The sequence below is a fragment of the Falco cherrug genome, unplaced genomic scaffold, assembly GCF_023634085.1.
Source record: "Falco cherrug isolate bFalChe1 unplaced genomic scaffold, bFalChe1.pri scaffold_44, whole genome shotgun sequence".
Lineage (NCBI taxonomy): Eukaryota > Metazoa > Chordata > Aves > Falconiformes > Falconidae > Falco > Falco cherrug.
In genome coordinates, this window is record NW_026599484.1 from 563,426 (window position 1) to 578,806 (window position 15,381).

The window sequence follows — 15,381 nt, forward strand, 5'->3', positions numbered from 1 at the left end:
GTGAGTTCTAGAAGCAGTTCCAGCAGAGTCTGCTACCAGGAGGCTGTGGTATTTACTGTGGGCTGTGAGACTGTACGTGGAGCGGAAGGGAAGGTCACGCTCGGTAGAGCCTGTTGTGGGAGGGATTGCAGAGGAGCTGGAGACACCAGGAGCTGCTCTCTGGGCCCCAGGTGCTCATGCTCGGTTGGTAATCAAGGCGTAAGTTTTTCAGGAAGAGGCAGCATCCTGGGCTCTTTTTTGTTTTCTCTCCAGGGTTCCACAAGGGTCTTGCACTGCCTATGTGTACCTTGGGAGACTGGTTTTAAAACTGTACGCCATTAATACTTGATAGATTAATGAGAGTATGCTTTAACAGCTTGGGGTGTCCCCCTTTCCAAGAGGCTTCTTAGGTTGCACATCCTCTGCCTTCTTAACGAGGAGCTCTGGTTTTGATGCCCGCTGTGCTATGAGGAAAAATCCCCCCTGAGTTTCTGTGTGGTTCAGCAAGAGAACAGGGCAGCAGACTGGCCCTGTAGGCGCTTCTCAAGAGGCCGGCTGGAAAAGTGCTCAGTAAACACGTCTTTTGCCTTCCTGGAGTGACTTGTGTGCATCTTGAATGGTGCTGGTAATAGCGTTGCCTCCTCTGTCTCTTCCAGTGGCATACCCAGATTGTGTGTGTGCGTGGGAGGTCGACGATGAGCTCGGTGGCACTTTTGACCCAGGAGAGCTTTGCCGAACACCGCAGTGCCTTGACGCAGCAGCAGGTGAAAGGTGAGAAGACACAGCTGAGTTCCTGTGATGTGCCTCTAAATAGAGACTGCGCAGGCAAGGTTCCTTGCTGTTAGCCAAGCTCGCTCCATGCCTCCGGCTCCCCCTAAGTGTCCAGGCACGGCGTTCGCCATTCCTAGGCTGGCGGCCTGCCAGACTCTGGCTTTCCACCCACAGGAGCACATCGGTGGTGCTGCACAGTGCAGGGCCAGGCGGAGGCAAGCCTCAGATCTTCACAGAGCTCTGGCTAGCAACGCTGTCAGCCGTGGGGCAGGGCATGTGCAAGCATGGGTCATTGGGCTGCAAGAGAGCCTCGTGGGATCAGTGTGCTGGACTGTCACTTCCTCCTTTGCTCAGCCAGGTGTTGGGGAAAGTCATTATAACCGTATTGAGTGACTCACTGGTGGGTCTCGGCACCCATTCTCCAGCTGCGAGCTGGCCCGCTTGGCACAGCCCAGTGCACAGCTGAGTCGAACATAAGCTACAGGCTTTCCCTGGACTCTGCCCCAACTAGAGTGCTTCTGCTTCTCTCTGCCTTCTTCCTGGGCATGTGTCTGTCTTGTCCCCTTCTGACCTACAGCCTTGCTGTGTCCCTTTGATTTCTTTCTGCTTGGCCTGTTGTCCCCTGATGAAGCTCCTCTCAACAAAGTTGGCCATAATGTGCTTGTTTGCTGCCACCATTCACTTGCACGGTTGCTTCCTGCATCCATGGCGGCACCTACTGCAGTCTGTGCTGTGCTGAGCTCAGCTGTGCTCCCAACTCGGCTGCTCTCCACAAGCATAACTGTAGCAGGATGAATAGAAGTGCACAAGTCCTTTGTTGTCCTTCTTTGATGATGCCTCAGTAGAGTTGCACTGCCGATGAATGGGGCCGTTTCTGTGGGGAGAGCATCTCATTTGCCTTGTTTGCTTCACCGCAGTAACAGCTTTAAACTCTGAAGAAGAGAAGGATCCTCCCACCTACGAGGAAGCCTTCCCTGCGCTCCCTGAGAAAGCACCATGTTTGGAAGCTGCCCGGGAACCTGCTGGGCCCTGGAGCAAAATCCGGCCAATAAAGGCTTCTGTCATCACTCAGGTTGGTGGGAGTGGGTGTCTTATCTCCCTCCTTTTCATCCCTCCAAAAAGTAGGTGAAGTGAAGCTTTCCCTGGAGTATGAAATCCCTTAGTGTGTCAGAGTAACTGCCTCTTTGCTGTCCTTTGCCCTGGGGCACAAGGAAGACTGCAGCTGAATGCTAGGACTGCTCTGGAGGGGGAGGGATGTGTTGAAAAACTGCCCAGACAAAGCTCTGCATCCCTGTTGCACAGATAGCTGGAACAGGCCTGAAGGGAGGATTGCAGAGGGAGGCACTGACAATCCAAAGCACACTGACACCTTGCTGTGCCCTGCTTGTGTCTGTCCCGTGGCTGAGCAGGTGTTCCATGTGCCACTGGAGGAGAGGAAATACAAGGGCATGAATCAGTTTGGAGAAGGCGAGCAGGCCAAGATCTGCCTTGACATCATGCGGAAGACGGGAGCTCACCTGGAGCTGTCTCTCGCAAAGGACCAGGGCCTTTCGATCGTGGTCTCTGGCAAGGCGGAAGCAGTCACGAAGGCTCGGAAGCAGATTGTCGCTCGACTGCAGACTCAGGTGAGGGCATCTAACTGTTTCTGCCTTCGTCTTTGCTCTTCCCCAAGACTCGCAAATGCTTTGAGACCCTTGGGCCCATGTGCTTGTAAGCCAAAGAGGTATGACTAATTCAGCTTTGCTGTACGTTTTCAAAGCACCCAACTGGCAATTTGGAATGGGAATGAGGCTTAAAATAGGGTTCCAAGGTAATTACAGGCCGTGGTGTTGCATGAAGCGTGGAGCCTGCGATCTCTGGAACATTTGAGTTGCAACCAGTGACTTTGTGCTGAGGTGCTGGTGCTGGAGGGGGTGCAGGAGCCTCACACACAAAGCTAGTAGTGTGTGAGAACGGGACTGTGCTTTTCCTGAAGTCCTTCAGAGGAGAACGTGGAAGGCTGGGAGAAAGAAAAGTAGAGGAAAGGAAGTCCTGCCAAAAGCCAAAAGCTTCGGGTCAGGGTTCTGCATTGTGTAACTCAAGGCACACTGGTAAGGAGCCACAACCCTGTTGTTTCGGTTGCTTCAGTCCTCTAGGTTTTGATCTCTTCCCTTATGGTTCTTGAGCTCATAGTCAAGGTGGTAGCTCTTGTTAGGATGTATCGCAGCCAGGTGTTGCAGTGTGTTTTAAAGTATAATGCCAAAGGTAGGTAATGCAATGTTAATACCATGTCTGCTTAGCGCTGTTCAGCCCCTGTGTCATACCCTGCCAGAGGAAAGAGAAAGGAACGAAACCCTACATCCACAATGTGCATCTGAAAAAACAGTTCAGGTCGTGCCGCCACAGACCCGTGAGCCACTGTTCTCAAATATACCTCCTTCTGCCCTGGCCCCAGGTCTGGAAGGTGTGTCTGTATTCCAGCTTCTCTTGGGCTTGGCTAGCTTCAGGACAGGAACACAGAGCTGAAAAGTCACACCGAGTGATCTTTTCTTCATCTTTTATTTTTCCATTATAGCTTGAATGTTCATTGTCTGATTGCTGTTAGTGGTTACCTAATCACAGGGATCAGGAGCACGATAGCAGTCATCAGCTACCAGACCTGTAAAAACTCAGTGAGAAGGGAAGAAGTCGGGAAGCCCTTGTATAGAGCAGCCCTTTAATGGTAGATTAAGAAGGACCCCTTTTGCATGCGGGGCCTTCTAGAAGCAGTCCCAGGAGCAGCATGTGCTACACTTGAAGACACCTAGCACTTAAGTAGCGGTAAGCATGTGCTAGCTGCCTGCCTCCTGCAGTAGGTTTCTGGTGTTGAATTTCTCTTTCCTAGGAGTCATACTGTATGTCTTGTTCTCTGTAGCCTTGGCAGCAGATGCCAGAGTTCAGATAAACTCCAGCTGTGCGCTGCCATCTCAGTTGTTGTCTGGTGTCTTACACTGGAGGAGAGGCACCTCCTCGTCTGTGTCGGAAGGCCTTTGCTAATTCAGAGTACTGCTCCTGTGCAAACAGAAGGGTTTTGAGGGAAAGGTGGGCTTTATACTCCTGGCATAGAGGCACTGTAGATCAGCTGGTACAGTGTCAGCCCTCAGACAGAATGTGCTGGGAAGGCGTTGTGTTTGCTCTGAGGAGCAGTACCGCTGAGCAGCGTCTACCTTGCTTTCCCTGGCTCTGTTCCTGTGGATCTGCCAGTGCAGGCAAGGCTTTTCACAGATGCTTGGTTCTTCTGCCGCAGGCTTCAGCAACAGTTGCCATCCCCAAGGAGCACCACCGTTTTGTCATTGGAAAGAAGGGTGAGAAGCTGCAGGACCTGAAGCTCAAAACTGCAACCAAAATGCAGATCCCCCGCCCAGATGACCCCAGCAACCAGATCAAGATCAGCGGCACTAAAGAAGGGATTGAGAAGGCCCGGCACGAGATCCTGCTTATCTCCGCTGAGCAGGTACCTCAGTATGATCTCTCTCATGGCATTAGCTGGTCAGCCTTTTTGCTTCCCCACGGTATAGTTGGAGTTTGTAGCCACCGTGGCTACAGTCAGTGGCTAACGTTAGCCTGAACGGAGACGTATACTGTGCCACTCGCCGGCTGTATGAGCACCGCTGCCAGGTCCTGAAACTTCTTGTGCTGCGTTTTGTCCATCTCTGAAGCCCAAACAAGCATTTGATAGTTGAAGGGACGCGTCTTAGGTGCCAGCTGGGATAAGGCAGGAGATCACAGGGGTGAATATCGTAAACAAGGAGCAGCAGCAGCAACCGTATTTGTAGATTGAAAGAGGTGGAGATCTACAAGCCCGCAAACTGAGAAGGTTGCTTGGGCCAGAGTGTCAGGCAGGACACCCCTGGGAACTTAGCTGTGCCTGGCAGAGACTGTAATATAGAGGGCAGTTCCCACCAAGGTCTGTTGTGGGCTCTTCCAGGATAAGCGTGCCGTGGAGCGGCTGGACGTGGAGAAAGTGTACCACCCTTTCATTGCTGGCCCTTACAACAAGCTGGTGAGGGAGCTCATGCAGGACACAGGGACGCGCATCAACATTCCTCCACCCAGTGTCAACAAGACCGAGATAGTCTTCACCGGAGAAAAGGAGCAACTAGCCCAGGCTGTGGCTCGCGTTAAGAAGATCTATGAGGAGAAGGTACGGATGGTCCATAAAGCTTCCCACCTTCCCCTGGCACCCGCTCCTAGGCACTCTTCCCTTCTTGTTCTACTTTTGTGCATCCCTCGGTTGCATCTGGCTCAGCAGCCCTTGCAGTACATGACCCCGAATCCTACCGTTTCCTCACTCGGCAGAGTGGGAGCTGGGCTGATACTATCCGGGAGGTGACAGATTTCTGGCTTTTCTGTATCGTGGGAATTAGCAGGCCACCAAGAGCTCCCCTGGCTCTTGTTCACACCGGGGCTACTAAGGAAGGAAAGAAGTGTGAAGTCTACAGTGGTGGCCAGCTGACAGTATCAAAGTTGCTACATAAGCAGAAGTTGCTGAAGAGTGAATGTCACTCCAGTTTATTTCCCACAGCCAACGCTGCTGTGAATATCCTTGTTGTGGGTTGCTGGGCTGTTTCTCCTCGTGGTTAGGTCTGTATTTGTACCGGTCTGGATTTCAACAATCGGCTTATAGCCTGCACAGTGTTGCATCACGGCACTGCCTGGGAGACGGCTGGGAGTTGAACCCTGTTGTCCAACGGGGGGACGGGGACGACGACAACGACATGCCTGTGTGTGTGTGTGTGGTCTCTTGCATGCCGTGTCCCAGGGAGCTTGACCCAGCATGCTAGTTTTGTACTTCCCCTGTGAATTTTTGAGCACAAGGCTTTCTGTAGGCAGGGGTCCAAGGGGTGCTAGGGTGCTGCCGAGCCACTGTGCTCAGCTTGGCTTTGCTCTTTGCTGGGTGCAGAGTCTGACTGCATCTTGTGCCTCTTCCTGTCGCTCTTGTCCTTCCCCGCCCCCTTGTGATTGATGCCTCAGTGTCTCTGCCCCTACAGAAAAAGAAGACTACTACTATTGCCGTGGAGGTGAAGAAGTCCCAGCACAAGTATGTCATCGGCCCCAAGGGGAATTCCCTGCAGGAGATCTTGGAGAAGACTGGAGTCTCTGTCGAGATCCCACCCACTGACAGGAGCTCGGAGACGCTGATACTGCGAGGCGAGCCTGAGAAACTTGGGCAAGCATTGACTGAAGTCTATGCAAAGGTACTGACAAGATGGGCTAGGCCTCCTTTGAAGGTCCCGCGAAGATACATTTGTGAGCACTGACAGGTGTAGCGGGGGTGGTCTCTCTTGGGCCATTAGAGGTGCAGCTTAGAAGTCAATACCGGAGGTGCAGCGTGGGAATTGGAACTGAATTGTTGTGAAGGCCTCTCCCAGTTTGTCCATCAAACAGCTTCTCTGTTTTTCTGTCTCTCAGGCCAACAGTTTTACCATCTCCTCGGTCTCTGCCCCCTCTTGGCTTCATCGTTTCATTATTGGAAAGAAAGGACAGAACCTGGCCAAAATAACTCAGCAGATGCCAAAGGTATGGATGAGCTGGTTAGCTTAGCACCCCCGGCGTAGAAAAAGGTTTAGTCCAGATCACTCGACACGGAAGAGAGAGGTGTCTTCTAGCGTGGGTAAACCCAGGGGGAAATGACACAGATCTTTGCTGTTCAAGGGAACCCTCTCTTTTACTGCTGCAAACACTGCTCATCCTATGTTATTGTCATGGGTTGAGCCCTTCCAAGGAAGCTTTATGTGGTGCTGTTTTGAGCACTGATGTAGTAGGATACCTGGAAATGGCGAGTGCAGCAAGGCTTCTCCCTGGGGAGTTAGACGGTATCTAGATAAAGGCTAGATGAGTAAACTTCTCCAAAGCCCTTGCAGAAACTGGGACAGCACCAGAGCCTTGGGCTCTAGGCACTGCCATATGGCCGAAATCGTTAAGTTACTGACTTGTAAAATTGTGGGGATTTGGTTTGGGCTTTTTCGGAAGGAGCACATCTCTCAGTGGCAGGGATCGATGGTGTAGGCCTGACCAAGAGCATTGGCCTGGCTTGGATCTTGGCAAATTCTTAAAAGATTCATTGTCCTTCACCTCAAGGTTCACATCAAATTCACTGGAGGAGAGGATAACATCACTTTGGAAGGACCTACGGAAGATGTGCATGTGGCTCAGGAACAGATTGAAGCCATGGTCAAGGAGCTGGTGAGCTGGAGTTACTAGTTCCAGTAAGAAACTGGGGGAAGAAGGGGCAACAGAGCAGAGGTGATGAGGTGTTTGTCACATCCATAGGATGTCTTGGCATGCTTAATCGAGGTTGCAGAAGACAAACTGTGTGGCAGGTGGATGACACCCCTTGGTTATGAAACTCATCCATAGCATTCTTGAAAAGTCAGCATTCATTTTTTTGGTGCAGAGAAGGAAGGATTCTCTTTGTTATAGCTGGAGAGGCATGTAAGTCAGTCTTTTCAATGTTTCATGAGCACAATGCTCTCTTCTCAAAGCAGAGGAATGCTTGTGCTCTGCTTAAGAGCAGAAGTGCTTGTTCCCTCCTACGTGCCTGGATAACCCTGGGGCAAAGCAGAGCTCTACTGGCTTGGGTAGAGCTAAAACACCTCAAGATGAGGGAGCTGTCGACGCTGTTTTGGCTGAATGGAGGCAGGGGGTAGGACCTGTTATGGGAAGGCTATAGGGGAACGTCCTTGCCTTTGTTTAGTCTTACAAGTCCCTCGTATAGAGAACTTCCTTGGGTCTAAGCCTGTTTTCAAAAGCTCGTTTATCAGAGTTCCTGAAGTCGGGCCTCCCTTGCCATGACAGTGTAATCTTCAGTTCTCCCTTCCTTTCTCCCTTAGGTTGAAAACAGCTTTTCTATTTCTGTCCCCATCTGCAAACAGTTCCACAAGAACATCATAGGGAAAGGAGGTGCCAACATCAAGAAGGTGAGCTATCGTTCCTAACTCAAGTGCTCGTGATAATCGCTGCCTGCAGCAAAAGCCCACTGGATGCTCTCTCCTGCTCATTGGTGATGTCCAATATAGCCTGCAAGGGCTTTTCTTCTGACATGGGACACTTCTGAGATGATTTTTTTTTTTCTTTGTGGCAGATCCGTAAAGAAAGCAACACCAAAATTGATCTCCCAGCAAAGAACAGCAGCTCGGAGACAATTGTTATCACAGGCAAGAGGGCAAACTGTGAGGCTGCTCGCCACAGGATTCTTGCCATCCAGAAGGAGCTGGTAAGTGAAGCGACTGGCCTTTTGCGGTTGAGGGACTTGACAATGTTGCTAGAAGACACAGATACAGACGTGGTTGTAATGGATGAGGGCAGGGTGGAGACAAACGTGTCGGTCTGTTCGTGACTCGTAAACCAAAGTCTGTGACTGCTCCTGTCAGGAGTAGCCAGTCTCCAAGCCCTCTGCTCAGGCATTTCTTCCAGCTGTATAAAGCTCCTAGCAAGGTGGGAGTCAGAGGGTAAGCAGAGTGGGTGCAAACACATTTCTGCAGCTTGACTCAAGAGGCTGGTACTGTCCTCCCTTAGGCCAACAGCACAGAGGTGGAGGTCTCTATTCCTTCCAAACTGCACAGTTCCCTCATTGGTGCCAAAGGCCGCTTCGTCCGCTCCATCGTCAAGGAGTGTGGTGGAGTCCACATCCACTTCCCCACCAAGGGCTCTGGCAGTGACACCGTGAGCATCAGGGGCCCAGCCCAGGGTGTGGAGAAAGCCAAGAAACAGCTGCTGCACCTGTGAAACAGCACAAGGTCTTAATCAATCAATCAATCAATAAATAAATAAATGGCAATGCTCTGTTTGTGTTGAGAAAGGCATCTAGTCTGACTAACTAGAAAAGAAAAGGTGGGCACCTGAAGGAGGGAAGGAGGCCATCAAGTCAGGAAATCGTTGAAGAAAGAAAATGGAAAGGTCTATTCCACCTAGATCCCCCTAGATCTATTATGAATAGAATGACCGGGTGTCCAAATCTGTGTATTATTGCAAATGTGCTGTGTCAATTTTCTCACCCCAGAGAGCAGGGAGCAGCACTTTTGTGCTGTGCCTGACATGGCTGCCAGGGCAGGGTGAGAAGCAGCAAGAGAATTCCTGCCTGGAACCCTCTCCAGGGGAACAGTGCTGCGCTTTCCCAAGCCATGTTTTTTGGTTCTGTATGGGTGTAAATGTGCTGTGCCAATTTTTCACCACAGAAAGCAGGGAGCAGAACTTTTATGATGTGCGTCATATGTCTGCCAGGGCAGACTGAGAAGCAGCAAGAGGATTCCTTTCTGGCACCTTCTCCAGGGGAATTTCCCAGGTCCCAAGAGACTGCTGGTGCCGGCTGCAAGGGCGCTCCCAGATAAAGGGTGGTTCTGTGTGATGTTGGGGTTGGAATTGGTGATGTCTCCTTTTCCTTAGTCACGTTAAGGCTTTGCAGTGACAATTTGGTGCTTCGCTCCTGTTGCTCTTTTATCATATCGCTCACAGTAACTGCCACTGGTTCCTTTTATCATATTGCATGCTATTTTCTTTTATTGCAATATAAGAAACTGCATTTGATATATTCCATTATGTGATATACTTGATAGATTTGATTATATTTGATGTGGAGTTCAGCTTTGCTGTCTATCCAGTCAGCCAGCAAAACATAATTTGATGTAGTCGGCAGCATACGAGGTAAAACTCTCTCTATTTAGGAAAAAAAAAAATGTTCCTTGACTTGCTATTGTCAGGTGGGAACCATTGCCTTATGGTGTTTGGGCCAGAGTGGTCTGGTGGTGCTGGGCAGTTGGGCCATGCCAGGGACAGAGGGACGGGAGCAGGGGAGGGGGCGGGGGAAGGGGTTTAGGGAGGGACAGGTGGGAATTGATGAAGGATTTTAGGGATGGACCGGGGTGTGTGGGGGTGGGGGGTGGGGCAAGGATGTGTGTTTGTGGAAGTGGGTGTATGGGGGGTGAGGGAGGTGGAGGCAGGTGGGGGGGTGTGTATTGATAAATCGGGGGTGGGGTAGGGTGAGGGGGTGTGTGTTATTTAGAGAACAGAGTGGGGAGTCTGGGGGAAGGGTTTTAGGGACGGACAGGGGGTTTGATGGAGGCCTTTAGGGAAGGACCGGGGGGTTGGGGGAAGGACTTTAGGGCTGGACCGAGGTTGGGGGAGGGACTTTAGGGCTGGACCAGGGTCTGGGGGAAATGTTTTAGGGCCAGGGCGGGGAGGTGGAGGTGGGGGATGATTTCAGGAACAGCCTGGGGTGGAGGAGGGGGTCAAGGGAAGTCTTTCAGGGTTGTTTGGGGGGGAAGGATTTTAGGGACGAATGTGGTGTCTGGTGGGACTTTTGATGTCACTGTATACATTCCACCGTATATACATTTATGTCCAGGGATTCTGTTAAGGGAAGGCTGCTGGCTCGGCAAAGGGACAAGATGTCTGAGCTCCCCAGTTACCACGCTCTGATTTGCTGTGTAGCTCTACGTTAAACACACCTGCGCACAAAGGTTAGGCCAAGCTGACTCTCTAAAGCTGTTAGAAGTGACGAATTAAGGGACCTCTCATGCAGGGAGTCAGCCTTGGGAAGGATGGGGAACAAAGAATGGATGGGGAAAAGATCTGCATTCTCTTCAGTGATGCAGAAAGAGCCTCTGGGTGAGGACGTTGTGGTCGCAGGAGGAGACAAGCCGATAAGAGTGCTGCGATCCGCAGAATGTTGGTTGGAATTCGGACAAAGGTAATTGTTGTGGGGGGAGATCGTGACCTCTGACTCAGATAGCCCCCCGAGAGAGGGCAAGGCCCCGCTTGGGGAGCACGGGGAGCTAGTAAAAAACCTCAGCAGTGCTGTCTGAGGGTGTGTGCTCGTTTGCATTAAAGCAAGCAACTTGTAACCCATCCCGTGCCTGACTGAAAATGCATGTGTAATGCGCTATGAGTGTGCAAGTGCTCTGCTGTCCATAGTGCGTGCCCTCGAGTAACTGGGTGAGCACGCTCAGAGGAAACATTCCCCCGTGCTCCCAGCACTGCCATAAAGAATGCCTGCGGCGAATGAGGAGACGGGACGCAGCTTGATGCAAGCAAATGTCGGTTTATTGTACAGGAGCACAACTTTATATACACTTTCAAAGGCTGCGCGTCTTAAACCAATTGGTTCCTGAGGCTAAGCCTTGCATACTAGGCAATCCCTGATTGGCGGCTAATTAACAGCAAGGTGTTGCCTTTCCTTGGCGCCAACTTTGGCGCCATCCGTTTCCCGCTCCCCTGTGCTCTGCAAACAGGCCTTATCATGTTAATTGCTGTCTAGACAAGCTCATCATGTTGATTGTTGTCTAGACAAGCCCGAGCACATTCCCCTCAGCTAACTGATTGCCACGCATGGTCCTAGTTTCCAGCCTGCTCCTGCAGAGCAGCTGTAAGGAAATTTTGCTGCACAGACATTTGACGCACAGCCTACCAGCCATAAGGACACACATCCAAACGCTCTTATATGTGGGGCTCAGACTCCTTCATGCCACTTACTGGCTACAAACTAAATCTCTTTCATTTGCTTGACACACCACTTGCACCCCATACGTTAACACTGCTGTCAATATTTCCAATTCCCCATATAACTATTTCATAATAATTAAACAAAAACACAGACTGGTTGCAGGTTCGGTACTATTTTTAAAAGCCTCCAGAGCCAGGAAAGCACAGTTTACAAACAGTCAGATGCTTCCAAGTGGCTCTTGCGTGGTCCTAATGCCTGCCACATCTTTGACACACAAATACAACCATGCCCAAACCTCAAAGTAAAATGGTCTCGCTTCAGAGGGTTTTTCTCTCCATTATCCTCCCCCACTGGGGATGCCTCTGCAGCACAAATGATTAAGACAGCCCTGGGCCTTCCATTTACGCACAAAGTACCTGTTTCCTGCTGACAAGGAAGACCCAGGCATTGCAATGTTGTCCCAGGAGCACAGTATTCAGGTGCCTCCAAGTACTGGCTGAAATGAGGCCGTACTTAGACATCTGACAACAGTGCTGCTTAATCCGGTTAAGCAGGCTCTGCCCCCAAACCCTTATTCCCCTCCTCATCACTCTTCCATCACAGAGACCACAAAAGTGTTTATTTACTGCTCAGTGAACCAGGTCAGGGAACGATCTGGCTGAAAAATAGTTTAGCCAAAAATAAAGTTATTTTTCCAGCTGAAATCTGGCTGCACAGCCAGCAATGCCAACACAAAAGAAGGGACAATACACAGACATAAATGAGCAGCAAAGGATGGGAAAGACTGAAAAAGCTAGCACAGAAGTAACACACATCAAATTACAGCCTCCCTTATAGCCCAGTTAGTTTGCCCTTAAGTCCTAAATCCACCTGATAATTAGAATAGAGCTAGAATCCTTTTAACTTTTGTTGTTGTCCTTGAGAAAAAGATGCAGACTTTGCACAGAAAGCATCCAGAACAAAGATTTGGAACAGGGCTGTGCACTAGAGGAAACAGCAAGACAATATACAATCAAAACTTAGGAGTAGAAAAACTGGTTAAAATCTGTGCTATTTGGATTCTGACAACTGTAATACTGATCATTGTATCTTGGGTCTTCTGTAGTAAATTTACAAATCTCTCAGAGAGGCAAAGCACCCTCCTTCCAAAGCACAAGTTTATGCTGGATCTTGTCACACTCCGTATTTCTTGTTCAGCTGGTCGCTGTGGAATCGTTTTTGGAGCGTGGCATGAGTCACGTAGCATCTACCTGGGGAGCCCCTGCATTAATCCGTCACCTTCGTGGGCTTCTGTGAGCCCATTGGTTGGTAGGAGGAAAACGAAGGACTCTCGCCCCTCCCTGCTCTGAATGAAAGACGCTTCCTCTAAATCTTGCTACAGGATTTCAGGCTCAATTCAGCTTCTTTGGGGCTTTTGTCACCAAACAAATGTGATGTCTTTGAAAGAAAGATTAACAGTTTGATGAAAGGATGCAATGGACAGCTTTGTTCTAGCCTGCTTCCCCCTAGAGCTTTCAGTCACTGTCACTTTCTTACCCACGGAGAGTATCTGTCTGACTCTCAGAGGAGATTATGGCCACCTTGTAAGATTTTGCCTCTCCTGATAACAAAGCACTGGCCACTTTGAGGAGGTGATAATGATGAACGGGGGCTGGATTAGGGGCAAAGAACCTCACATCCATCTCTGAATTCTGAGAGAACACAAAGCAGTCGATGCTGGGATTCAAAACCCATCGAATGCTTAGAGGACATCCAATTCTCTCTCCTGCAGGAGGGGCAAGGCTACAAGCCCTGTCAGTCCCCCAGTTGTACTTACCTCATCATCAAATTAGCAGGACTAGTTAAAAGGGCTTAGGGTGAGGAACAGATGGCATGGATTATTAACTGTTGATGTTCTCATACTAAACTAGATACTAAATTCTGGCCCGAATTACCTGAAGAGCTTACCAGTTTCTGAGAAGACTGTCACACTGAGCGTATCCACACAGCACAGTGCAGTTGTGTTGATATTCAAGCTAATTCTGAACACTAAAGATGGCTAAGCGTCTTCTAATGCCTGGGATATCTTAGCTGTCTCTGCACAGCACAACCTGCACAGCACAACTGCCATACAAATATACCCATAGATGAACTGTCTCATCCTTTTCCCTCTACACACAGCCACGCACCCATTCAGCATGCAGAATTTCAATCTATATGACATTTGCATACAGTAAAGCAAGACAACGCCCATTACTTCCTCCCTGCAAATGTTCTATGGCCAAAGGGGCAGCAAACAGCAAAGCAAAGCTATAAACAGGGCTGGCACCAATGCCAGCTGCTGCACAGGCAGGAGCTGCCACTCAGAAATAGATCACTCCTAGCAAAAGCTCAACTTGTTGTGACTTCAGTGACATACAGACTGCCCTGGGCTTTCCCCTGCAAGTAATTTTTCATCATTCCCTAGAGAAAGGGCTAGGCCAAGGCTGACCGATGTGGTGATAAAACTACAACTTCTGGTTCTAAGAGGCTTCACCCGCATTTCCCATCAGTTCAGCAAGAAGTTCATCTCCTTTTCATGTCCAATGAACCAGGAGCTGAAATGGAGACAGGGTGGGCCATGATTTCTTTTACTGAGAAGGAAAAAACTCAAATACAATCCCTGGAAAGTTGCTACGGAAGACTCTGCTTCTGTCCTCCTCCTTTCACTGCAGCAGTCAGGAGAGTGAAGGATTCCACCACAGCTCTCGGTTGATGGGCAGCCCTGCTCCAGTATAAACTCATCCAAGGTCTCTGACTAAGCAAGACCCCTGCGGTGATACAGACCTAGGACCCAAAAGCAGTGAATGCACGGCTTTATTACCCATGGACACAGAGCCCAAGGAAAACAGACTCCTTTCCAGAAATCAAAGCAGACCACAGACAGCCAGTCAAAAGCTATAATACCAGCTGGCTCTGGAGTCCTCACGTGGCAACATAGCAGGAGAGGTTCCAGTCTGATCTTGAACTCCTGAGCTGGCAGCACCCCAGCTTGTAAGAGGGACAACATCTTGTATTGCTCCCAGGCAATGCTCTTGGGTCGCTGCAGGCGTAGCCTTAACAGCCTTTAAAGGCTCCTCAGTCCAAAAACATGAAGAGTGTCTCTACTTTTGAAGGATGTAGGAGACATGCTTACGTATTTGTGTACATCCATTGCATGCCTGTAATCACTAAGGGTGCGAAGAAAGCTATTGAAAAGCCCCAGGACCATTCCAGAAATTGCCTAAGCTTGGAAGGGACAGAGTAGCTTCTCCATACCTACAGTTCAGAAGGTCAATATACCACACACAGCCTGGAAACTCAGGCCATACCTTCTCCTCAATTTGATGCTGCTCTCGGTGCTTTTCTTTCTCGTTTTGCTTTTCTATAGTCTCTCCTTTTCTGCGCTCAGCACTGACAACGCCTGGACCACAGTGCGCCCTGCTGGAAAGCAGCAGCTACGGCCAGCCTGGAACTATTTCTAGGGATGGATGACTGCAGTTTTAACAGAGAACTTCAGGTACCAATGCTTTAAGTAATAACCCACTGAGCTAACTGGTTCGATTTTTACATCCAAAAGCCGACTGTTCTGATGCACGCTAATCTGTTTTACTCCTTCTGTACTACTGTGTTATGAAGTTTGTCAAAAACACTTCTATAAATGTCAGGTAACTCCATGGGATGCTGTAGCTCAGTTTCACACATTTACCAGACCTACAGATCACCTCTCCTAACCAGGAATGAGGATAGCTGTGAGCCACACTAGGAGTTTTGTTCTATGTTTTGGCTACCTCTTTTTATCCTTGCTAATATGAAGCACTACCCTCTCATTCATTATGGGTCTTTTAGTTTGAATTTCAGCAAGACAGCTTGAAAAGCCGTGTCCCCGTGTGGCTCTTGGCAGGCTAAGAAGTAAAGTGCTTTTGCTCTCAGTTTTCACAGAGCTGGGGAGGTGCTGCTTATTGTTAAGCAATGAAAGGGGAGGGCTCAGGTCACATCTGTGAAATGTTAGCGGAGAAGGGAGGCTGGGTGAAAGTAGGTGGCCAGCACAGCATAGCACTGCCGGATTTTGCAAGGCCACTGGGGAGATAGCCATTTGTCTTAGAGCCCTGATAACGGTCAGGCTTGCTCTCTGCTAGCTAGCTGGGGGTTGTAAATACCTCTGCAGACACAGA

The 15,381-nt window shown here is 49.8% G+C and overlaps 1 protein-coding gene across 1 annotated transcript; it reads left to right on the forward strand.

Moving 5' to 3' along the window:
• Positions 1-625: 625 nt before the first annotated feature.
• On the forward strand, positions 626-8,507 carry LOC129735174 (vigilin-like). Its single transcript, XM_055700534.1, has 10 exons — positions 626-750; positions 1,668-1,822; positions 2,160-2,375; positions 4,016-4,222; positions 4,697-4,912; positions 5,760-5,966; positions 6,181-6,282; positions 7,608-7,688; positions 7,853-7,984; positions 8,287-8,507. Exons 1-10 carry the CDS (start codon positions 675-677, stop codon positions 8,494-8,496), a joined length of 1,602 nt encoding a protein of 533 aa, XP_055556509.1. The 5' UTR covers positions 626-674; the 3' UTR covers positions 8,497-8,507.
• Positions 8,508-15,381: the final 6,874 nt, after the last annotated feature.

Coding starts and splice junctions, on each gene's coding strand:
- LOC129735174 (XM_055700534.1), top strand. CDS start 675: ATGAGCTCGGTGGCACTTTTGACCCAGGAGAGCTTTGCCGAACACCGC. Junction 751..1,667: donor GACGCAGCAGCAGGTGAAAG/GTGAGAAGACAC, acceptor GCTTCACCGCAG/TAACAGCTTTAAACTCTGAA. Junction 6,283..7,607: donor CCAAAATAACTCAGCAGATG/CCAAAGGTATGG, acceptor CCTTAGGTTGAA/AACAGCTTTTCTATTTCTGT.